The 25,333-nt window shown below is 39.6% G+C and overlaps 3 protein-coding genes across 3 annotated transcripts in view; 1 reads left to right on the forward strand and 2 right to left on the reverse strand.

The window, feature by feature from the left end:
* Nucleotides 1-14,768: 14,768 nt before the first annotated feature.
* her11 (hairy-related 11) lies at nucleotides 14,769-17,168 on the reverse strand. Its single transcript, XM_051420899.1, has 4 exons — nucleotides 17,080-17,168; nucleotides 16,644-16,739; nucleotides 16,436-16,529; nucleotides 14,769-15,545 (listed from the first exon to the last, which is right to left on the reverse strand). The coding sequence occupies exons 1-4, from the start codon at nucleotides 17,131-17,133 to the stop codon at nucleotides 14,899-14,901; spliced, it is 891 nt and encodes a 296-aa protein (XP_051276859.1). The 5' UTR covers nucleotides 17,134-17,168; the 3' UTR covers nucleotides 14,769-14,898.
* A 2,801-nt stretch (nucleotides 17,169-19,969) lies between these two features.
* On the forward strand, nucleotides 19,970-21,271 carry her5 (hairy-related 5). The gene is made up of 3 exons (XM_051420906.1): nucleotides 19,970-20,086; nucleotides 20,195-20,290; nucleotides 20,396-21,271. Exons 1-3 carry the CDS (start codon nucleotides 20,036-20,038, stop codon nucleotides 20,870-20,872), a joined length of 624 nt encoding a protein of 207 aa, XP_051276866.1. The 5' UTR covers nucleotides 19,970-20,035; the 3' UTR covers nucleotides 20,873-21,271.
* Nucleotides 21,272-24,205: 2,934 nt separating this feature from the next.
* pfdn6 (prefoldin subunit 6) overlaps nucleotides 24,206-25,333 on the reverse strand; it is a 2,838-nt gene continuing 1,710 nt past the window's right edge. Inside the window, exon 4 of the mRNA XM_051420908.1 lies at nucleotides 24,206-24,517. Within this exon, the coding sequence (XP_051276868.1) occupies nucleotides 24,397-24,517 (121 nt within the window). The 3' untranslated portion in view covers nucleotides 24,206-24,396. The remainder of the gene's footprint in view (nucleotides 24,518-25,333) is intronic.

The raw sequence follows: 25,333 nt of genomic DNA on the forward strand, positions 1-25,333 counted from the left end.
AGATGCATCACGATTCACTCTTGAATGATTATGTCCCGATACAGGAAACTCAATAATCTGAAATTTAAAACTAAAGTTTTTTTTTTTCTTTAACTTTGGTAATAAAACCTTTGTTTATCTGTAACATGTGAAAAAAGGAGGAGACAGAGACAGTTACTTAGCAAAAATTCTTAAATTAAACAGACAAAAATAATTTTCCGTTCTGTTCCAGAAGAGCGTGTTTAGTAATTGTGAGCAGGATCCTTTGACAAGAATGCGGCACAGAGTTTAAACAGGGCTTTGCCACACAGTGCATTAATCTGTAGCTCTTACATAGTTACATTGTATAAATCACAGGGCTAAACATGAACAAGCCTCGGCGAGTTACGAGGCACAAGTGATCCGAGCGTGTCGCTTGAGTCCCAGTTGTTTTGGAGAATTAAGAAGGAGTCTGAGCCAACACAGACAACGACTTCAGAGGAATCAATGTGAATCAATAGACCTGTAATTTGTTATGCTCCAAACTCTACATTCAATCCGTAATTACATCACTAATACATAAAGCACACGTGTTTAATGTAAAAGGTGGATTCAAACAGTTTACACAACTGTCACGATGATTGAAACCTCAGATCAAATTTAAAATGTACTTTCCATAAAATGAAGAGAGAAGATATGATGGACTTTTCAGAGCTCTTGCTGTGATCTGTGGGAGTGTTAGCGGTGCAAAACGTTGTGGGGAACTTCAAACGGGCGTTGCAGCAGAGCTCAGATCCTCCTCCACAGTAATAACCTTGAGTGCTTCTGGAAGAAGGAAATCCCCTGGCCAGGAAAGACACATCACTCCACTACAGAGGCAACAAGCCGAGCGGGTTAACGCAGCCAATCCACCGACTCCACCTTGAAATAACAGTCCATGTTAAGTCAGACACAAACGTCCACACAACTACTGATTGGTTTTAGCTTTAATTAACTAATCCTTAGGTGTTGGCTTTATTTATTCAAGGTCTAAAATCTCAAGTATAATTTAAACGTCAGTGAAGTGTATTATTTTTTGTCAAGCAGAAAATCTTTCCTTCTTAAGGTGATTAGAGGATAAGATAGCATTACCCTTCATCCAGGTCTGTAAGTCATGTCAGTTAAACCCACTACAAGGAGTTTTTAAATGGTTATGAAACAGTCTCAATTTGAAACCGATGCCTCTTTATGACCTATATAAACAAACAAGACAGAAGTAAGGAGATTGGTTATTTCTATATAGTTATTCTAAGAGCGGTAATGCCTGTAATTCGGTCGGATTTGTTCGGATTTCCCTCATAATCAGACAAAAGGAGGCAGTGGAAACACTTCCGCTTTTCCCCACAGGGACCGCCAGGATCAACACAAAATGAAAGTCCCTTGTAGCTGCTTTAGGCTTATTTATGCAGTCAAATATGACAAGTTTGTCTCAGAGGTTTACAGTTTGTACAGCATACAATATCCATATCAACCCTTAGACCCTCAATTCAGAAAGGAGGGGAAGAATGTTTAGAGAAGGAGAGGAAGAGGAGAGACCGTAGACTGTATAAACCATGGATGTAGTCTCCATGACGTCACTCATACGTTTGTGTGCAGTGGTTCGAGCCGTCACCATGGCAGTGTCGGACTCCGCCAGCTGATCCAACTATAGGCAAAGAGGTGGAGCATTGGTGGAGCTGAGGCGGGCTGAATGAAGCCTGGTTAATGAAAACAGTCGCCTGTGAAGGCACCCACCTGTCACTCTAAGCAGCCGCACCCTTAATTATGCATAACTTAAGGCCTTAATATAATTTGAATGGAAATTCACACGTCATACAGTTTTTATAACAGGACATGTAGCTATAGAGACTATAGCTACAGGCTGTAAATGTGTTTATTTCTGCTGTAAAGTTCTGCGTTTTAATATGGGCCCTTTGGAGAGTCACTCACTTCTGTAGCCAGCCTCTAGTGGCCGTTCAAGGTTACTGCAGTTTTATATTACTTAAGGTGTTGGCTTCATTACAGAACCAGTAGAAGACTCCTTACAGGGCCATATCAATCAGAATCCATCCCTGCATGCTGCTTACGATTGCTGATTTTCTCCCAGCTTATCACAGATTCATCAGTCGTGCCTCGAACGGGGCCTTTATTTTGCCAAAGCCTGCATTTCCCTCCAGTATCAAAGGCAACATGAAAAAACCAGAGCAAGAAGCTACAGCAGGTGATAAGCTGCGAGAATTAAACAAGGCTGGAAGAAGATTCACCCTTCAAAGTACACACTGTCATCACATGTGCATTACAGTTTACAGATCAGTGTGGATCTACAAAGACACAAAACATTTAGTCCTGTGCATTCTGGAGCTGAGCAATTTAGTATTTTATTTGTCCAGCAAGCAAATCGGGAATAACATTTTATTGGAAAATTTCAATTAATGACTTCTCTGCAATATTCAGGTTTGGGAGGGTTACTTTAAAAATGTAATCTGATACAGTTTCTAATTACCTGTTTTAAAAACTGAAGTCAGTAACCTTAATCCAAGTATCACAAAATTAAATTAATGTAACTTGATTATTTTCCATTATTTTTGGATTACCTCAACACCAAATAAAGACAAGAGAAAATAAATTACATTTATGTTTAAGACAACAGAACAATGTAACCTTAGAAAAGAAAATGGAAATCATGTTCTTTTGCATCAGAGTTGTGAAAACCTATTAAGTAAATTCAGGCAGTAGCCCATAGTCAGATTTTCACAGCTGTAAGGCCAAACTTGCACAGTACTGTGATGTATTTTAAAAATTGGAATACTGCCAATAATCCCTATTTTTTATTACATATAACTGTTACAGTACACTAGACTACAGATACCTGTTGTATGCTGATAGCAATGTTACATGTAATCCATTTCTACTGAAGCCTGGCAATATTCAAACTTTCAAGTCAGTTCTGGCCCGCCGGCCATACCTTTGACACCCCTAAAGGAAAGTTATTCTTTAAATTATTTGAGAAACCGTCACAGTTCAGTACCTGATCTAGCAAGAATACATAGAGCATAGAGTAGTTGCTGCATACAGGGGGGGTTTAATGACGCTTTGGCCTTCTCCTCCTCTTCCTCCTGCTCATAAAGCATGCATACCTCTCCACGTCCCAGTAACTAATCATCATACAGATCTGGCCAAGAATAGAGTAGCTGAATACGCAGGAAATATCATATTCAAGCCTTCTAAAGTTTCATCTGTGCTTCCCAAGTTCATTTCCCATGCCTCAAACTAAGACGATGTCAGTAGTGTATGCTTCAGTAGGCAGAAATTGGACTTCAAAGCTTTGAGAACAGCCAGAATGGCTCGGGGAGTTCGCTCAAATGTTCCAGTGTTTGAGTGGAGGACTATTTACATTCCCACAATAATGTTTTCTGCTTGCTCTAATAGGCTGGTCCAGCTCACATTATTCTGTCTGGTTGGCTCTGGTGCTCCACTCGCCCAGGTGTGTTTTTATTGGATTCAGACTTATCAGTGAGGTGATCAGGAACCTGTTGCCAACTAGGCAGGTCAACCTATCTGTGTTATGAAACCAAAAACATTTGCTAGAAAAAAAAAGAAAAGACATTGCATGCTTTTATATGAAAAAAGAGAGGAGTGTGTGATTCACAAGAAAAATTTGCATCGGATGTCACTCGTTCAGCTTCAGTCTCGGCTTATGTATCAGGACAGAGTGGAACTATAACCAGGTTACCTGCATGGTTGACAAATTAATTGAAGTTACCTTTAAGAGAAATGAGCCAGGACAAGCTTTAGCCCCTTTCTCTCAGATAGTTGACACCCTCCTGCTCGGGAGGATCAAAGTGCTTCTCTGTGAACATTAGGAAAATACAGGGGACTCATTTCAAGCGCTCAAAGTGCCACATAGATGCTTAGCCACACATTCCCCCTGTCAGAGGCAAACAAAGACAGTTTTCTGGGAGGAGAAAGGCATGTCGTTTCCTCAACATGCCTCACCTGTGGTGACCAATCACAATTGCAGTTACAATCCCGAGCCCTGGAGGAAGATAGGTGAGGGTTTATGTTGTCATTGGTGGATGTTTTACAATCGGGTGTCATACATCTTGCAGTTAATGTTTATTTTCAAAGGGACCACCTCATTCCTTTGGTCTGACCCAGAAGGATGCAGTGTATAATCATAACAGCATTGATAGGAGCATGTTTAAATGTCTGCAGAGCGGCAGACGTTACACATTCATTCTGCAACTTCTGCTGTGTCAACATGCAACCTGTCATCCTGTGAACTAGAAATGTTATCTTAATTTTAAACATGTACATGCAGATACATAAGCAGCACTAGATACTTCTTACTTTGTCGTTATTTGGGGAAAAAAGTTTCTCTTCGTGCTGCCATTTATAAGAACTGTGTTAAATGGAGGTTGTTTTTAGTGTTAGTGAAGGTGCAGCCAAAGGGGAACATTTGTGCCAGGCTCCTGAGGACAGTGAGCGGTGGCTGCACTGAGAAGGCCATATTGTGTTCCTTTATCCGTCATGGTTGGTACACCTGAACAGAACAATGTTAAACGGTCAGTAAACCTAAATGAATGATAAAATAATCTCGAATTCTAGTGGTCTCCAGCCATGCAGATGTTTTTGTAAACAGGTTATGAAACAGTCTGAATGTAATACTGATGCCTCTATGTGACCTACATAAGCACACAAGACCATCAACTAGAAGGCTGCCTATTTCTATATAGTTATCCTTAATGCCTGATTGGCTTCAGTCGGATTCCCCTTTGAAATGAATTAAGCAAGGTGGTAGAAACACTACCGCTTTTGTCCACAGGGGTCGCCAGAATCAACATAAAATGAAAGTTCACTATCACAGTTAAAAAATAGTCCATTACAAAATTACAGAAATATGAATTGAAACTACCCCGTCATATACAATTAAAATAAAACGCAATAATTTTGTTTTGTTGGGTGCAAAATAATGGCAAAAGTCAAACGGTTGATAAGAAGAGAGCTTCATGTCTTTCATTTGTTGTTTGGTTGCAATCTACAAAAATGATATAAAAATGTATAGAAACTGCTGTTTGCATATCTTTAAGTTTGATATTAGAAATGGGAATAATCTCAGAAATATTGCGCTCTCTTGTAGCAGGCTAGTTGAACATGAGATATGAGATAACAAGTGACCTCGAGCCATTTGATTATATTTTAACAATGGATAGTAAAGTTTCAACAGCAGCACTCATGATAAAAAATAACATGAGACGAGCCCCTCAGTTTGACAGCGAGGACATCACTTTGAAGATGTTGTTTTTTGGGTTAAGATGTAGAGTGTAAATCTGCTGTCTGCTGTCTAACTCACTGCAACCCACAAATCACAGCATGGGAGGCCCTGAGTTTCAGCCTGGCCACTGTAACTCAGGGCCTCCCAGGATCCTGGAATCAGCCGTAATCTGGAGAGCATCAGATCAATAATAAAACATTACTGATAGCCTCGAGCTTTGAGCTGTCCAGAGACCATCTAATGGAAAATGTGCACATATACATCGTCATGATGGAAACGTCAACAGAAGGTAGATAATTACTGGAGCAGACGTCTGCACAGCCTTTTTTTAAATCTCTTTCTTGCTCGTTTAAAGCCAACATCTTTTCTATATTGCCTTTGAAAAAAGCAGTAACATGCAAAGGTATTGTCTATTCTCTGTATTATAAAGGCTGTGATGTTCCAGGGCAGAAAGGGGGAGAAGAAAAAAGCTGATGACAGGGTACTTTCATGTTTCTTATCATGACACCCTATCAGAGCGATCTAGATGGGCCAGACAAAGTACCACCAGGTCCCGTAGCTTCGAGCTGAATTTCATCTGTTTCATCGTATCTCCCTGCCTTTAGTCCTCAGGGGAGATGGGAGGTTGGTGGTCCACGCATTTAGACCACAGTGAAAAAACAGGGTGAGTCTGAATGACAGATAAGTCTTGTCTTATTCAAGAGGACCTGATCTGTGTTTTGTGAAGAACTTACAAATATGGAGCTGGATGAAAAGAGAGAGAGAAAAGCTCTGATAAACTACACACACACCGTCTCACGCAACACTTCTCAGGAGGAGATAGTGGGCTCATCTCTTAAATGTTCCTAAAGCTATAAGAGGGTTCATGTGCCAATGGATGCAACAGGATGAAAGAGGAAATATCTGTAGACTGTGGCGTTTTTATGGTGTACATTTTTGCATTAAAATTGTTTTTATAATTGTCTAAAAAACTACTTATGAGACACACTAATGCTACAAAGGTTCACTGATCAGTGTCAGTATATCTCTGGCTGTGACGTGGAACAATCTGAGGTGAAGCTGACATTGTGTCGCCTCTCTCGACCTGCACAGTCCGTCAGCGTGTGCTGTGATGATGTTTCCCAGACGTCACTAGATGTGTATCACACACAGTCAGCGAGACATTAACGTGAGTGAGTGCGCTATTCTTCCCTCAGTTCTGCCTTTTCTTCACAGTAGTTAGGAGAGTGTGCACATATTTTGATTTACACTACTACATTAGTGTGTGTGCACAAGCACAAGTGTGTGTCTTATGAGTTTTTTTCATTGTCACCAGCTTATTTTAGTGCATTAGCAAACTGACATATGCTGATTAGCACAAAACACAGAGTACAGCCATAGACTGTATAATAAATAGTGGACGGGTCTTAAAAGTGAAGCCAACTCTGAAGTGTCTTTCTAAAGGCCAACAGAGGGAAACTCCACCGGCTGCAAAAAATTTGTTTGATTGTGTATTATGCGAAAAACCACTTCTCTTGCATACAGTATACAGTTCCAGTAAATCCACATTGTCACTTAACTTCTGCTGCTTGACTTCAGGGAGTAACATTTTGAAATCAACATTAACCGCGGAAGAGATGCAGATTTTGGAATCAATACTGGCCCACAGACGGGTGAATTATTCCTTACTCCATCCTCTCCCGAATGCCTTCACCATTCTAGGACAAAAAAAATCAACTCGCAGATAACTACTGTCTATCTATCTATCTATCTATCTATCTATCTATCTATCTATCTATCTTAATTCAAATTCAAGGCTTTGAAACGTTTGTCCACCACTTTGGATGTCATTAGCTTTGCAAGTATTCGGTCATAATAGAAAAACTGAAATGTTGACTGGATGGTGGTGCTAGAAAATAAGTCATTACATGATTCTCATTCTCTGGGGACCATAAAATTTCATGGGAATACATCGAATAGTTGTAGACACAGAAGATTCAGTCTGTATGAAAGTGGTGTACCAACTGACTGACATTGCCATCCCTAGAGCTGCTAGCATGGCTAACAAGCAGCAGCACTATCTGGTCACCACTAAAACCCCTTGCAGTGCTGCTAAAAATGAGCACAGAGAAGGGTGCAGGTATTTGGCAGTGAAGGGTAGTAATTTCCTCTTTTACCGTAGCTCGAGTGCTTGTTCCTGCATGGAGCTGCAGCGGGAAACCCCGACTCCCAAAGACAAGAGCACACTCTGCTCATCTGCATCTGTGCTGCCAGGTGTCAACTTGTGACACCGTAATAAAAAAGCATTTTTTCCATGTTGGTAATGCATGAGGGAGAAGACTATAAATAACTTGAATACTGGCTTTATTTGTTTGTTCAATCTCTATTCTAAAAGAGTGTCAGTTTCTGAAGATAGATTTGTCCTGAAGTGGTAAATTTAGAACAATTTGTCATCTTTTATCTCCACTTCGCTGTTAAATATAGTGCAATCACTGTAAATGAAACTATAATCAAACAAAACTGCTAATAAGACTAATTTTAGACCTTTCTTAAGTGTACGCAACATTGTTCAAAGTCTTGGCTTCAGCCGCTGCAGTCCCCAGCAGCAGTGGTGGAATTCTTACATGTAGAGATAAGGACAGACTGCTCTATTTGTCAGTGCAAGGGGCCCCTTAAGGGCCCGGAGAATCTGATGTCCGCACACTCTCTCTCCTGCACTCTGACATTTTCTCAGCAGTATGAGGTTACATACGAGGAAAAAGACATCTACATCATCAAGCTTCCTTTTCTGCGAACAAAACGGCCTCTCACTCCTGTTTCTGGTGACATCAGGACAAAATGTCAAAAGTTCCCAAAAGATTGCCAGAAAAACACATATTCTCTAAATGAGAATGGACAGGAGCTAGTATTTTTAGATGACCTATGTATCAGTTGCTATTTTTATCGGCAGCTTCTGTTTGGTACGATGACCTGTGACCTGTTAGGTTCTTACTGCGTTTTAGAAAGGGGCAAAGAGCATAAAGTGTACTGAGGTACATCCCCTGGATTACAAGCGATCCCGGGTGAGAGTTTGTAACCTGCGGTAGCTGCAGGCTAACGGGGTCACAGCCCACCCAAGGGGGAGGGAAGACAGGGTCACAAAGGCTGAGGAGGATGCATGTTCCCAGACACAAAGTAGACAGCTCTAGAGCCCAAACACAAAACACAGGAAAGCACTGCTAGACAGGCAGGAAAGGTTTGATTCTTGATACTTTTCTGTAAAACCCCAAGTTAAAAGAATTGGCTTCATTAGGTTAAAAGTTTAAAAGATAACAGCGATAAATGTGCCAATATGATGAAGCCAAAAGAGACCCAATTACAAGTTAGATCATGCTGGTAATTAATTCCACTTTGAATCTAAAGATATCTCTAAGCAGTGCAGGAAAGATTACAATTTGGACGGCGCAAGCAAAGCGAATGACAATACACTCTTGCATACTTGATTGCAGCGTGGTCCCTCAGGAAGAAAAGGTTATAGGATCTCTGAAAAGGCGGCCATTGTTCGTCATCTCCAGCAAAATGACTTTGTAAAATTGAGAGGAAGAAAGGCAAACCACTGGACCAATGTGATAGCAGCCCATGAAAGTGGAGAGCACTGATGCATGAGTGAAAAGCGCCTTATGTCAAATATAATTGTCCTGCCCTGAAAAACAAGCTAGCGATGTCTGATTTGATTCCCTCCTGTTTGGCTCAAGTTACTTCCTGTCTGCTTTAAGCATGTTTGCCGAGACAATCAAACTCCTGGAGAGATTTTGGGATGTTCCGATGTCTTTGTCCACCAAAGAGCTGAATTTAATGACCTCTCGTTTCCTGTTTTTTCTTTTCTTAGTTTGAAGTCAAATGTCTCTGAAACTTGGTTGAAATCTTACAACAAAAGTTCAATATTTTGGGAAAAATACTTATTTATTTTCTTGCTGAAAGATCTATACCACTCTCACATCTGTACAGTTACCAACAGCAACTGGATAGCTTAGTCTAAGTGCAAAGGCTTAGAGGAAATAGCTAGCCTGGATCTGTCTTATGGCAACAAAAACCATCTCTCAAGTTTGCTTATTAACGCATTATATCTTGTTTGTATAATCTGTATAAAAAAATTTAAAAAACCACATGCTGCAGTTTTATGGGGTGGGGGGGGGGTTATGTGCTGGGCTTAGCTGCAGTCACTTTCTGAAAGCTTTTGTTATTTTAGGGATTAAACAAAGGTGGATATAACATGTTCCTGGAATTACTGAGCTTTAGAGATGCTGGTAGACTGATGTTGCCATTAAATAGGATTGTGTTTACCGTGTTCACGAGAAGAGTGCATATGAACGTCCCCATTTTGTGGTATTCACAGCCTGGGAAGGGGAAAGTTTGTGTACACGACTGTGTTGTAACCACAAGCACACAAGTTCCATTTGAAGGCAGTTTTTGTTTTGCTGTTGTCTGCTGCTTCCTGACTTTGTGCTAAGCAGACTGGCTGCTGGCAGCTTAAAATATGCTGCAGCTCTGGGAACCTGTACTCAGGCACAGTGCTGCTTTGAGCAAGATGTTGACATTGGCATGCTCGCAGTGACAATGCTAACATGCCGATGTTTAGCAGGTATAATGTTTATCATGTTCATCTTAGCTTATCAGGTTTGCATGCTCACATTTTCTAATTTGTACTAAATACAAAGAACAGATTATGCTAATGAGAATGTCATTAGTTTTGATTTTGGTGATCACTAAAGTTTTTACAATTCCCCCTGAAGAGAACATTTCACTCAAAACTACAACATGCAATCGTGCTGGCAGTAAAGGAAAAGTCAGTATGTCAATGTCTGGAAATTCATCCAATAGCCTCTGAGATATTTCAGCCTGGATGGTGAAATGACTGACTAACAGTTCCATATAGAGCCATGGTGCATTACCATGAACATGTTTTCATGACCTACAATTGATTATCATAAAGCTGTGAAACCTTGTACCCAAAATATGACCAAAACAAATCAAATTTAGTTCCATCCTCCATGACTGGGGATGCAAGCTGTTAAGTCAAGACGGAGGCGGTGGATGTCTTCCTCGGACACTTGTCATCCTCCGTCCTGCTTTGGTCTGCTGTCCTGAGTTGTTGGCTCTGTGGTGAGATGTCTGCAGTGGCCCTTCTCCTGGCTTTTCTTTTGCCCGTTGCTGCTGGCCTGGAATCGTGTCCAGCTGTCCCATCATTCTGTCAGCGCCGCTGTCTCCCTCAGCCCCAGATTAAAAACGCCAAAGGGGCCGCCAGGAAAAGTGGCTCGCCCCGTCTCTCAGGACTTATGTCAAAAATGTTTCAGTCCTCAGGTAATTTGCTACAGTCTGGGATCCTTTCACTATTACTTCAAAGAGCCTTGCAAAGAGAGGGAAAGAGAGAGAAATGAAAGGGAGGAAAAATGATATTTAGTTGTGGGTAGTGACAGATCTACATTCTTGAGTATTGACATGCGATCTGAGTGAGGAGTCCTCCTCCTCTGCAGCAGTCTTTAAATCTGACTGATAAACTGCACTGTGTCCATGGACTGTCTTCCAAAATCGAGCTTAGTCAAACAAATTGACTCAACTCCAAAAGAATTCACAGGCACTGCTGTACAAATAGAGAGCGTACTAGACAACCTTACATTGTTACTAAGGTTCAGAAAACAGCGTATCCTCTGGTTATTCATGTTTGACACAATAGAAGTTATTAAGTACAATGTGCATGCAGTTATTAGAGATTTTTTACTTGACTTAAATTGAAATAATTTTCTTCTGTTGCCCAAATATAAGGGGTAACACTGAATGTGAACAATTTTCCTTAACTTTTAGCCCGGAGGCAGCTTTTCTTAATCTGAAAGTAGGTTAAAGTGTCTACAACAGTCTTAAATTGTTTGATTGGTGCACTTATGTAAATGTTGGCAAGAGAAGTTAACTCTGCCCTCTGTGTAAGATAATCCTCTGCTATTGGACTTAAATACAAACTGGTTAAGACCTGTGGAATGAGGAAGAGAACCTGGAAATGTCTGTCACTTGGAAAACCTCACAGGTAATTTTGATTTATTTATGTAGATTGTTGCAGTTGACATAAAAAGGAACTACTGAATCAGGGTGAATAAGAGGTATTTAGTTTAAGTGAATCAACATTTAGACATGACAAATGTGTCACACAGATCTGAAGAGCTTAGCTATAGATTTACTGTGTTCATGGTCTTGATCCTTGAGGGACAGTCATGATAAGCACCTGCTGAGCTCTGTGCCAGCACACTACAGTGTTTGTGTGTGTATGCTTTCGAGGTGCAATGAAAGTGTTTGACACCAGTCTCACGATTTGAATTTTTGCAATGCACCAACACAAAGGTATTCAGAGCTCCTCAGCAGGCCATGACAAACCTGTGGCATCCCAACTCAGCTTGAGCTTTCTCCAAATCAGGAATGCATGGGCGCATTCGTGGCAAACAAAAACAGTGATTAAAGAGGGTAACTGGATCAGCTCTAATCAGCATGTCCTGAGAAAATGCCAAGGAGTTTTCAACCATTGTCAGGTCACTCCAAGAGGTGATCTCTTTCCCTATTAATTATGTGCCGTGCCGCAGCAATCGTCCTCTCCAGTGTGAGCGACCTTCTCTGCTTTCATATGTCTGTGAAGAATGATCAAAACATTTCAGGGAGACAGTGTGGAGGATCCAGCTCCCAGTGATGTGCCTGCCCTCTCATTTCTCTGACAAAGAACAATGGCCACCTCATAACTAATGGCACTCACACAGAGAGAGCTTCTTCGGCGCAAAGAGGAGCAGAGAGGGAGAAAAATAACCATTATCCAAAGACATGTTCTATCATGTGATAAATTCTGTTTTCTCTCTAGCCAAATCCTTCGGTGCCTCCCTGCTGAAAATATTCAGAGCTTGTAATAAAGATTTGATCATCAGATAAAGAGTGGCTTGGGCATTGAGAGACAGAAGAAGAGAAGAAAGATGATGCATCTTGGGCTTAACGCTGATGGAATAGCTCAACGACATCTTCTAGTTAGGCCAAATGACAGCTCCCTTTTATTATCCTCATTGTGAGAGGTCAGGGAGGGATGGAGATCACCTACTCTGCTACACAACTACGCTGTGTCAATGCTGCCCTCTGTTGATCAGAAGTCAAATATCCTCCAAACCTCTCGACTGTTTTCACACTCAGGGTGCTTCTCGCTTCATTTTTACCTCCTGCACACTAAATGTGTCCAATTAAAGTTTATCACTTGCTTTTCCATTAACTTCCATACTCAAATAGCGAGTGCTCACTGTGAATATTTTATTGCAACTTACACACATTGACTGAATATCCGAGGGGGAAGAAGTATTCAGATCTTATACTTCAGTAAAAGTAGCAGTGAAAGTAGAAGTAGAAATTGTTCAAATGTATTGATTATATTTTGTATTATTAATCTGAATCAAAGAAAAGAAAGTAGTAGCTTAAATTATCATTTAAATGTAGTGGGGTAAAAAATAGTAGCAGTCAAATATGGAAATACTCAAGTAAGGCACAAGTACCTCAAAAGTGTACTTAAGTACACAGTTGAATACATATTTTCACCACTACTGATTATGAGACACATTTATTCACTATATTTACATTTAAAATGGGCTATGTGTAGCTTTACTATAGCAAATGCTGTATATAACATAATTAATAATACAACAGTAAACACTGTGCAGCTGTGTTATGTTGAAAAAAATATACAGTGAACACATGAAACTGCAATTTGTAAGTGAAAATAAATCATGAGTTAAATGCAAAGACGACCAGGTTGTGCACAAAACACACAAGCAACTGAAGTGTTTCACATTCTCTGATATGAAACTGAATGATCACATCTACAGCAGCACTACTTATTTTCTCTTGTGCACCACAGCAGAAGAATATGGGAAACAGGTTGATGAACTGTTCTATTCCTCTGCTGGATGAGGGAAGGATACTTTAGGCAATATGTTGCTGTACAGAAATGATCAGACCTGCAGTGGAAGAGGGTTTTCTTTTTGTTAAAACACTTTTATGCAGTCTCAGATGTTCCCATAAACTCTTATTTATATTTATAGTATTACATTTACTATTATTTATTGTTTATTTATATAATTGTACACGTTATGACACATTATAACAATTTAAGTTAGGTGAAATGTTTTATGTTAAACAAGATAAATAGTACACTGACAAAAAGATTTTATTTAATTTAACTTAAAATAAAGTAAATTTTGTCAGTAAAAGAAATATTCTTAAACAAGTAGCTTTAGTCATTTTAAGTGGCAGTGACTTAATTTTGTAATATTAATTTGTACTGTGAAAACAAAATACCTTTCTTGTTAAATAGTGATAAGTTTAATAATATAACATGAAAATCCTCTTGTTATAACAATAAACTTTACATTATAAAGTGATACTTTTTTGGCACTTCTGTAACAAACACCTTTAAAGAAAATTGGTGGACTTGCCCTTTAATGACCTTTAATAACATTGCTGACCAGTTTTCACATATAAGATACAAAGATGAGATAAATATTTCTCAATTATTGAGTTTTTTATAGTTTATTGATTGCAAGTTGAGAGCAAGTTGTCTCCATAATCCAGAATTTAAAGAAGGGTTGTCTCTATAACTGTCTTTATTTTCTTTATTTACTCTTTATCCCTTATTGTTTTTATATGTATCACTTGAGGCAGTTATATTTGATTAAGTTAATGTAACCTGATTGATTCTTACTTTTTGGGGTTGTTCAACGAACTTACTGTAAGTTGTGGATAAAAGCGTCAGCTACATAAATATAATGTAATGTCGCAAACACAATATCAAACTGCAAATAACAATAACCAAAAAGATTGTATATGAAAGTGGCAAAAAAAAAAATAATACACAAATACATAGAACACAATATATAAGAAAGTATTCAAAGTATATAAAAATCACTAAAAAAGAATAATATATGGAAAAGAAAGAAAATAATAAATAATGATAATGATGATAGTAGAAAACAGCAGCACTCTTTATAAAAATTATTCAGTGACTTTTGAGTGAACTATCTTTTATCTAGTCAGACATGTCAGCAGGGAAATGACAGGTGTATTTAATAACATTGATTAATGATGGCTGAATTACAATTATATGTGCCATCTCAGGGCGCCATGTCATTGGCTTACTGAGGCACTTCAACAGAACAGAGCCGTCGTTAATGTCATCAGTTCCACCTGTGCTTTTTATGCTACGACAAATCAGAATGTCTGCTGTGACAAAAGGTTACAGACGAGTTATAATTACTCCAGATGCCAAAACAGACGTTGATGAAGATAAAGATGATGTTTTTCTATGTTTGTAATGGTATGATTATCATGCTGTCGTTTTTGATTTAAACAGCAATAAACTCAAGGACTGTGATTTAACATGAAACCTGCAATTTGTTTATGGTGAGTGAATAATTACATAATATACAGCAGATAAATGTACAAACTGACACTTGTTTGATTGAAGTTTTATTTTTTTAACAAAGAAATACAAAATATAACAAAATTTAATCATATGTACACTATACATTCCTGACATGGAGAGTTTCTCCACAGCCAATGGTTGCAGCTAGTTCCCACTAGGTGGCTCTGCTGTTCTCAGTTCGTCAGTCTCTGGTCCATCAAAACCAAGGTCTCCACATGGGTGAGGAAGAGTTTGGTGGTGACCCCTCCCTCGGTGCAGGGTGTGTAGGGGATCTCAGTGTGGTGAGGGGGGTGCAGTGAGGGACAGTGGGCGAGAAACTAAAGAAGGAGGTGTTGGAGGACAGAGGTGAGAGGCTGGGGGGGAAGGAGAAGTGAGAGGCAAATGACGGGAAAGAAGGAGAGGTGGCGTATGTGGAGAAAGAGGGAGAAAGCCAGGGTGAGGGAGGGGGCGACAGATAGTCGTGGCATGGTGTGGAGCAAGAATGAGGCTGAAATGGGGAGTGAGATGGAAACTTAAGAGACTCTTCTCTCCTCTCAGATGTGCAAATAGCATCCGCGGGCGTTGCATGTGGTCGTTTGGCCGTCTCACTCACAGCAGTTCTCTGGCTGAGGTCTGGGTTGGTGTGGTTCGGCTGGTGGCTGTCTGTGTGGTGCTGCAGCCCCTCGATCAGGCTCGTTCTCTGTGCCGGTGTTATTCTGTGCATGTAGCTGGTCAGCTGGGCCACACACTGCTGAAAACCTGCACTCTCCATGGTGAACAGAGCAGGAGCGTTGGCTTCTGAGTGATGAAGGTTTACCACAGGAGGATGAGTCTTTGTGTGTCTATTAGTTGAGTCTGCAACGACTGAAAAGACACCAGGGATGAGGGATAAAACAGGCTGATTAAAACACTTAGAAAGGAATATTATGACCATTTTCAAACATTTTAACAAGTTAATAACTTTTTGGTAACACTTTATATTAAAGTACACATATTCACTTTTACCTGGTTGCTTATTAGTAGCATACTGGCTCTTTATTAGTCATTATAAGGCGCATGGCGACAATCTACAACTACTAGACTATTCACATTTTCCCTCAATAGACCCATAATTAGTGCTTATTGATAGTTAGTAAGTAAGGAAGTTGTTGTACATGAATTACCATATTGATATGCTTCGCTCAGTATATGTAATCAGTCTCTCTTATGTGACAAAACACAAAACCACATGTCTAAATAAGTCTAAATGAAGTCTTTCTAACTCAGAATATGTTCCCTATTCTAAAGGGAGATATTGCTCATAACTAAGCAAGACCTTGAATATAAACTGTGATCATTTAAAAAGTTCTAAAAGATTTCAATTCAAGTTTAAAACAAGATGAACAGTTTGAAAAAACATATTCTTAATTTAGAGTTATTTGAACACTACTAACACTAGTAGGTCATAATAATAGTCATAAATAATCATATTTATTAATTTGTTATTAAGGGACATTAAGTATTCTTATGGTACAAATATTACAATTACATTATAAGGCGCATACTGAGCAAAGTATATTGGGAACAACTTCCTTACTTACTATCAATAAGCAGTAATCCGGAGGTTGTTGAGAGCAAACTCTTGTTTAATGGCCAAGTAGTTGCAGAATATAGTCAGGTAGAATACTTATATCCAACATTAACTAGTTTCTTTTAAGCATATTGGTTCTTTATGTGTAACTTAAAGTTTCACCAAACTCTTTTCTTTGACTAACCATTGCTCTGGTTCTTCCCATTCGTCCACTTTTGAAGATATTCCACAGCAAAGTCAAGAATCTCTGCTTTCTCTATTTTAGGATTCTGCAGCCGCTGCAGGTGAGAACAGTGAAACAAGAGGGAGAAACACATTTTCATCATTGTCAGGGTTATGATTGGTTTATATGTGTGTAGAGCCTGGATGTGATTTTCTTGACAGTGACTCACTGGATCAGATGTATGATTCAACAGCAAACTTCTCAGCTCAGCAAGACTTTGATTTATTCGATCTCTTCTCTTCTTTTCCACAACTGGTTTCAGAATCTGGGAAGAAACAAACATTATGAGTTAAAGTTGTGGTCACTCAATCACGGTATTAACTATTTTACCAATATTTAAAGACACTGACACCAGTTACATTAATGTAGTTATATGCAGTAAAAATGTTTTTTCATTAATGGTTTAATGGTTATTAAGGCTGTATAAATCAATAATAAGCCATTATTAACATGCCAGGTTGTGAAAAAACATGTGTGCATGAATAAACCTGGCAGCCCAAACAGATTTCTGGCTTTGAACTGCTCAATAAAGGATTATCACATCATTTAATACCATTAATAAAGCATTAGTGACAACCTGTAAATGGTTCCTTTTAGGCTCTTACCCGTTTTCTACTCTTGCCATCTTCCAGAGTGGGATTCTGTAGTTTCCTGGTCATGTTGCAGTGTTTGGTCCAAGTGTCCTGAGTGGAGGCTGCAGCAGTTCAAACAGTCTCCTGTTTGGTCTGTGGACGGTTATATGTAGACCTCGTGCTGCCTCTCATTGGCTGACAGGTGCGAGTGACGACACTTAACCGAAAATGGCCTCTGCTAACTTTATTATGGGCTGTGGATAAAATCGAAACTAACTATCAAACAGTAATCAGGTTGTTAAGGGTCTCTAAAACAACGTACACGATAATTAAATATCAATGGCTTTAGAATTCACCTATATCTTATATTTAACAAATGACAGAGGCTGCATGGTGTAGTTTTATAATTTATCAATCAAATGTATCACTCAAGACATTAAATTAAATAATGCTGCTTCATTTTGTAGTGAGAACACCTTCATATAGATGCATACATACGTAATACTTAAATCAAATCTTGTTAAATGAGTCTATCTCCATCCTTTCCATACATCATTAATTAATTTAATTAGGCTAAATGAGCATGCTGGTTTCTTTTAAAAGCTTCCCAGGAAAAAAAAAAAAAGAAGCACCCGTGAAGTGAGACTATGGGAAAGTTTTTTCTTTCTCGTGGGAAACAGAAATGAAGTGAGAAAGCGAGCAGCTACGAGGACTTTTTATGATGTGTGAGACATTTGCACTTTGCATTAAGTGATAAAAAAAAAAAAAACGAGGATCGAAGAAGCTCAACTGCAAACACCCTCTAAACTAAAGTATAGTTTTTGCACTAAAACACACACACTACTTTAAATAGAAAGAAATACATGTATCAAATAAATAAGCCAGATATAGATACCACATTAACAACACTGTGGGGCAGAAGGGGAGCAGCAGGTCACGTGTGTGTGTGTGTGTGTGTGTGTGTGTTGATGCAGTGAAGTGTGAGGACGATCATCACACCTGAGTGTTAAGTGTGCTCTGCCTCAGGTCAGCTTGGTACCTGATGTTTGGACTTCACACAAATATCAAACCAGATGTTCACCAACAACATCAGGCACCCGTTTGATTCGGGCTCTTTTGTCCGTGTGGCACGACACACCCGACCGGCCACGATATTAGAAGTGTACGGTCCGTTTCTCTCCCACCAAAGGGAGCATTCCCACTAATTAGTTTCCATCACAGGCTCAGGCGAGCACATTATAGGACTTATTTATGGGGCGGGTCCACGTGGCTTAAACCCCACAGAGAGAGAGAGAGAGAGAGAGAGAGAGAGAGAGAGATAGTTACCAAAACAAATTAAATGTATATTTTCTCTATAACTACAAGATATTCCCGGAGGAATAAAAAAGAAGGGAGGGGCTTCTATAATGGAAATTGTATGTTAAATGCTGAAATCTCCAAAGAGAGTTTCCTTGGTTACCGGGAGTCATCTCTGGGCCTCCACTAATCGCCCTCTCTTTGATTTAAAACGGAAGTATTATTGCCTCTGAAAGGCCACTTAATCTACGGGATCCCCGTGATCCGATCATCCCAGTGTTATCTCCACACTTGAGCCTATTATGGGGATCAGGGCGACCATAAATGCAGTGCAGGAGAAAGCTACCCCCCAACAAAAAAAAAAAAAAAACTTTGAGAGGAAAAGAGGAAGCCCGGGGGGAAATTGTGCATCCTCAATGTAGAAATTGTGATAGAGGAAATCTCCTGCGCAGATCTTGTGCCAACCACACCCACTGGAGATAAACACAACTCCTTCACACACGACTCAACAGTTTAAGGTGTGAATTGGGCAATTTGGCTCCATGACACCAGGCCAGGTCCTGTGTTTGGGTGGGGGTGGTTTCAAATCAATAAGCAGAAATGTCTTCACCAGTTGCATCTATCTATATTTTATTCCATCATTTAGTAGAAAAACGGTCTGAAATGTGACTTTTAATTGTAGATGTACAAATAATAAAGTGTAGAGGTCATCATTTTTAGCATTATTTTAAATATTTTCTGCATTAAAAACTCCATACAATGTAGTGAAATCAAACAAAAATAGCAGCCCTCTTATGCAGTTTAACTCTTATTCAGTATGAAGTAAGATATGAGATATTCATCACGGCATCAGACTGAAAGCACATTCACTCAAGTGCTTAATTACAAATTCATTGTACTTTAAGGCTACTTTACTTGAGTATTTCCATTTGATGCAACTTTATACTCAACTCAGAGGCAAATATTGTACCTATATTTGTTTAACAGCTTTAGTTACTTTCAGAAATTTCAAATTAGGTGATTTTAAATTTCAATTTCAATGTTAACCTGGAGGATGAACTGGTCCTTTATGGGTCAATTATCAAACTGAATTAATATAAATTACAATCTAAACAGTATATTTCCACTCAAGGACCCCTTGTTGATCCCCAGACCTCAGTTTGAAAACCAACTACAGTCAATAAAGTGCACTTAACTTAAACATTATAGTAAAATATCAACATACAGATGAATGTATGTGTAACACTGACAGTGATTTTTCTGCAGTGAGTACTTTTGACATACCCAAAGTATATATTGTGTTTGATTTAATTTAAATAAATGTTGTTGTTTATTTTACTGAAGTTAAGGATCTACATACTTTTCCCACCTCTGCTGAAACTGCTGCTGAATTACTTTAAGAAGTTTTTAATGATTTGGTTGAACTTCTGCTTAATGAAGTTCAATATATATTGTAATGATATAAATATGTGAAGTCATGTGTAGGGGGTGTGCTTGAGGCAAAGGGGATGACTGGATTTGGATAAAATTCAAATTTTCCTCAGTGTCAAGGCCGCGTGCTGGTAAATGAATAAGAGGCGTGTCCCGCAGGGGCGGAGCTATCTGCAGGTCACGTCAACAAATTGCAATGCGCACACAAATGTTTTCATTTCTGGATTAACGACAAAGACAGACACGAGTCAACTTTTCCATCATGAAGGCTTTATCTTCACCAGAGTCTCCTCGACACAGGACCATGAGAAGGGTAAGCTTCTTTACATTCAGACTCTTTTAAGGACTTTATGATGGAGAGGTTCGTTTAAAATGTTGTTCAGGGTTAGCACTGTAACATTTTACTTTTTCAACCCCAAAGGTGTCTAAACCTCTGATGGAGAAACTCAGGCGGGAGCGGATCAACCACAGTCTGGAGACATTAAGACTCCTGATGCTGGAGAACACACACAATGAGGTAAAGCCCGTGCGTAATGCTCTTATTTATAGCTGATGTCTGATGTCAGGATGTTATTCTAGTGCCCACTGTGTGACTGATGTATACTCTTATTTCTCCACGTAGAAACTGAAGAATCCAAAGGTGGAGAAGGCAGAGATTCTGGAGAGTGTGGTCCATTTCCTGAAGACAGACAAGGAGGTGGAGAAGGGCCACCGGGCCATGAAGAGAGTCCTGTCCAGGGAGCAGAGACAGACCAGTGCCCGCCAACACAACTACAACGACGGCATGAGGTCCTGTCTGCTGAGGGTCAGCCACTTCATAGCCAGCAAGAGCCAGGAGTTAGAGGAGACCGGTGGGGTTCAGGCTTCTCTTGCGCTTCCCGAGCCCCAGACGCACCCATCCGCCCACGGGGCACTGGCATCCGCTCCTGTTGGGGACTCCGGTGCTCTGTCCCCTCAGCATCTGTCCCACCAGCACGGGATCTCTGGTGCGTACCTCACCCAGGTGACCGGCCTGCACTGTGACTCCAGGGAGCTGTTCTCCTCCAGGGCCGCATGCACGCACATCACCGACCCCGTGTGGAGGCCCTGGCCTCAGTGACAGACACTTTGACAACAGATTTTTATTTTTTATTTTACATATAGATGCCGACAGACTGTAAATATGTATTTTATTGTACAGCTTGCTTCGCAGACGCATTATTTTTTTCCTGTCTCTTTTTTAAAAGTTGTGCAAAGTGTACATATGTGATATTTTTAGGCGGCAGTGTCTGCTGATTGCTGGTATTTTTAAACACGGTTACAACTCTGTATGGGTGTATTTGGTGTTGCTTAAGCCTGCTTTGACTTTTAAAACATGATCAGGTGTATAAATTCTATTTTTTTGGCTATCTTTTGCTCTGTGATGTATATATTTGAGACATGATACTGGAATTTATTTTATGATTGTGCTTCCTCCCTGTTCTCATTTACAATAAAACAACTTCCTGATCATTCCAGATCCAGAGTGGCCTATTTGCTGTGCGAACAGTTTGTACTTGAGCTGCACTTTTTACAGAACAGGGGGACATCCAATCGAACAGTTAACACATACTTATATCCAGGCTGGACAGCAGTTATGGCACATTTGTCCATTGACATGCTGATGACTGGGGGAGTTGTTTGCGTCTATGATCTCAAGTGCAGTCGTTCAAATGTAGAGAAACAATGAGAGTGGTCAATCACACACTGCAGCACCCAGTCTGCCTCAGGTGGTAGCACCCAATCTACCAAATCCACATTAATGTCCAAGTGTGTCAGACCTAACTGACTGTAGTGCATCCAGTCTTTATCGTACATTTTCTACATCTCTTAAGTATAAAGCAATGAAATATGCAATAGAAAACGGTTTACTTGTCATGCAGTGTGGAAGGAATTTCATGTAAAAAACAATTGTTTCTTTAAAAGGTTTAGTCCCTTTTGGCTGCACCAGCAACAAGTGTTGAGCTGCGTTTTTACCACCTACTCAAATTCTCCAGGTGCAGAATTACACTGTTTATGTTGGAGGAGGCAGAATATAGAGCAGCTGTCTCTGGTGATGGGGGGAGGCTGACCCTGAATCTGCGATACTTCTCTGCCAACAAAATACATTATGTAATAATTATGCAGAAGAGTTTCAGTAGGAAGTTGTTTACACTGTGTTGGGGGTCGGGGGGGTTGCTGGATGAAACTGTCTGGGTGCTGCAGAGTGTGGACAGTGTGTTAATGGTCGTTGTCGTGTGCTATTCTACATTTGAAAGAAGAAAAAAAAAGGGCGGTAGAAGCATCGAGCTCACTCCTATCAACATATCAATGCACACTTAAAGGTCTCATAACTGCTCTGCATCCATCCTGCGTTAAGTATCAAACAGTACTTCCCCCTTGAGGCTACTGGAAATAAAAGAGGAATGCAGCTCATCTAATCACTGCTTGATTTATTGAGGCTTAATATTCATATATTTTACAGGAAGATTGGTTGATAATGCTTTTAAAATTAGATGATGCACTGAAATCCACACAGCTTTTATTCCATGGAAGCAAAGAGGTTATACAATTAGACGAACATATATTTATATATATAGACTTTTTTTTTTGAAGAAGCAAATCTATATAGTTTGTCCAATGTATCATCTTTTTGAGGTTCTGGTTGGAGGATGCACATTCCTTCAAAGCCTGTTTGAAAACCTCCTTTATCAAAGCAGGTGTTAGTCCCGCTGGGCTGAACTCTGGACAGGATGCTCTTTTGTGCGCTTTAAAGCTTCAACCTCCTGGAGAAAAGCCCACAGGACTAAGTAAATCAATTAAAGTTGGAATCAGATTAGGGTTTTAATCTGAGGGGGTTTCTATCTAAATGAAGATTAAACGGCTCCAGTGGCAGAATGTGTTGTGAGTGTAAAATGGGTACGATATATTATAGTCCAATGCGGATGGATCTACTTAAAGTTTGTTTACTTTATAGACAAAAAAAGCCCACGGAAATGCGTCCTATACTGACTGCAAAATGACCCCAGTTTTAACAATCCTCCAGCAGCAGTTGTTTCTGTAACTGTTGGTTTTTACCACATCAACGCGAACACAATAAATGCAAAGTGATACATCACCTTTTGGCCTCATCAGCGAACCATTTGATGACTGTAGTTCACATAACGAGCACTCATGATACTTTTATTGGATGCTTCTCATATAAAACCTGGAATTATTTAAAGTTTCTCTTTAATTCGTCAGTTTTTAGAATTATCTAGGGCTATACCTATCATAAATGCTTTAAAACCTTAATAATTTACGCATAATGAGCCAAAATAATATGTTTAATTGGACTGTAACAGAGCTTCAGAGATTATTTCAGTCTTTATATATTGTAGAATATAAAGTACATACATACTATATATAGCCTATACATATGTTCATAGACCGGTGTGGCCACGTGTCGGCTGAATGCTGGGTATTATGAACGCGCCACACCTCAGGGTGTTAATGGGTTTGCTGCTCCACGCGCCAGAGGTGACAGGCTCGTGCACGAACACAGCCATTTGTGACTCAGTGTTATTTCTGCGCGCGTGTTTGTGTGTGTGTGTGTGTGTGTGTCTTCAGTTATTTGTAAATGCAATAAGGCTGTAAAACATCTCTACGCAGGTAAAATCTGTGATGATTTAACACAAATATTCTGCTAGAAGAGGTTAAAACTATATTTGTTTTGCGTAGATTTTGCGGTCATTTATATTAGATTCCTGTGTGTTTAGTTCAAGACCTTTATTTGTAAAACAAGGTTTTTAATTTAAATTAAAATAGTAGTAATAATTACCACATTTAGGAAAATCTGAATTTTTGGGGGGCATTCTGCGTGGTTGGTTGGACATAAAGTTTGAATGTTGTCTGGAGGCTAAAAGGATAGAAATGTCTCTAAAGGTTTCAAGAGCACTTTTCATCCTGTATTTAAGACAGAATTTCCCGGAATGTTCCGCCTACTGGTGGATGAAACAATTAAACTTCAGCGGGTCAATCAGTAATTATTAATACTCAGGCCACTAATTGTAAATGTATAGCCATTCTAAATGTCTCAGCTAGAGTTTGCATTTGCTATTAAGCAGGTTTTTGGTTCTTAAGACCTTAGAAGACTTTGTTTTGGATTATTCATGTTGCCTAAATCCTCCGCTGGTGGTAGACGGCGGGGGAAAGCACATTCATTAAGGGGAACAATGCTGCACCGCTGCGCTTTTTTTCACTGCTGCGAGGTGTGGGGCGGGTCAGTGGCTGCACAACAGCTGCCCCGGTGGCCACCAGCCTGCCCCAGCAATTACAGCAAATGTTCAGCAGACAGAGGCGCACACACACTCACACAAAGGTGCTACACAAACCTGTTCTGTGACCAGTTAAAGAGAAACTCTGCGCAAAACAATCAAAACTGAGGAAAAATTGGTGAGTTCATGAAAAACATGTTTATTAGTAACAAGAGAAAAGTCACAGTAATAATGCTGCAAATGACTGACAAGCAGGATTTACTTTATCTTGTGGGTTTACATTATATTATGACTGACCCCTTCTATGTTTATCTATATGTGCGTGTTGTGTTGTGTTGTGTGTGTGTGAGCATGCAGCTGGATCACTCGGTCAGACTTTGCCAACAGCCAGGCCCTGGGCTTTCTGAAACTCCTGCTGTAAACTGGACAAGACTTCTCGATGCTGTTCAGATTTCTTTTCCATTTCTTTCAGGAGCGCCTCATACCTTTGACTGTAACAGGAAATTAGAAAAAAACAAGACAAAACACAATGTAAGATTCATTTCATAAAGCGAAAACACATTTATATACTGAAGGCACTGACACGAAAGATGTTATTGATGATACTGCGACTGTATATATATCCCACACAAACAGAGGGTGCTGGAGCAGACAATGGGAGTTATACAAAAAGCTCCAGACTAAAGAGAGATTATAAAGTTAATTCAACAGCACTCTGAGGTTCTTTAATGCCTCCTGCTGTGGCAAAATACACAGAAATGATGGACTGAAGACTGAGACAGGGATGTTGTGCATTGTCTAAGTCCTTACTGCCCCCTATATGTGAGTGAGTATATTAGCTATGCACCAATTTTATTTTTTTTAAGTAGTCAGGTGCCTACTTGTGTGAGGAATTTCCAGTCAGTGCCAACATTGCCCAGGCGCCTATTAACACTGAGTATGTGGAGAACTAGAGGGTGTAACATGGGTTGTAAAACTGAAGAGATTGAATGTTTTTCTTATAATAACTGATACAATAAACACAGCGATATTTACCCGTGGTAATAATTACACTCAGTTATGTTGACATAAAGTCACATTATAAATACCAGTGGACATACCAGCGGGCAAAAAGTCTACTGGGTGATTAATAAGTGTATCCATTTGGGATGTAGCAGGGATCAAGTTTTTTTTTTATTGATCCTGATCCTTTTTATTTAATTTAATATTGAGTATCTGCCATTATTCAATATTAAATGACCTGAATTGGTACTTTTAATTTTCTAGCTAATACAGCCGTATAGTGCACACTAAATTAAAGTTAAATC

The sequence above is a fragment of the Dicentrarchus labrax genome, unplaced genomic scaffold (assembly GCF_905237075.1).
Source record: "Dicentrarchus labrax unplaced genomic scaffold, dlabrax2021, whole genome shotgun sequence".
Taxonomy (NCBI): Eukaryota; Metazoa; Chordata; class Actinopteri; family Moronidae; genus Dicentrarchus; species Dicentrarchus labrax.

Coding starts and splice junctions, on each gene's coding strand:
- her11 (XM_051420899.1), bottom strand. CDS start 17,133: ATGACCAGGAAACTACAGAATCCCACTCTGGAAGATGGCAAGAGTAGA. Junction 16,740..17,079: donor ATGGCAAGAGTAGAAAACGG/GTAAGAGCCTAA, acceptor GTTTCTTCCCAG/ATTCTGAAACCAGTTGTGGA. Junction 16,530..16,643: donor TGAATCATACATCTGATCCA/GTGAGTCACTGT, acceptor TCTCACCTGCAG/CGGCTGCAGAATCCTAAAAT.
- her5 (XM_051420906.1), top strand. CDS start 20,036: ATGAAGGCTTTATCTTCACCAGAGTCTCCTCGACACAGGACCATGAGA. Junction 20,087..20,194: donor GACACAGGACCATGAGAAGG/GTAAGCTTCTTT, acceptor TCAACCCCAAAG/GTGTCTAAACCTCTGATGGA. Junction 20,291..20,395: donor TGGAGAACACACACAATGAG/GTAAAGCCCGTG, acceptor TTCTCCACGTAG/AAACTGAAGAATCCAAAGGT.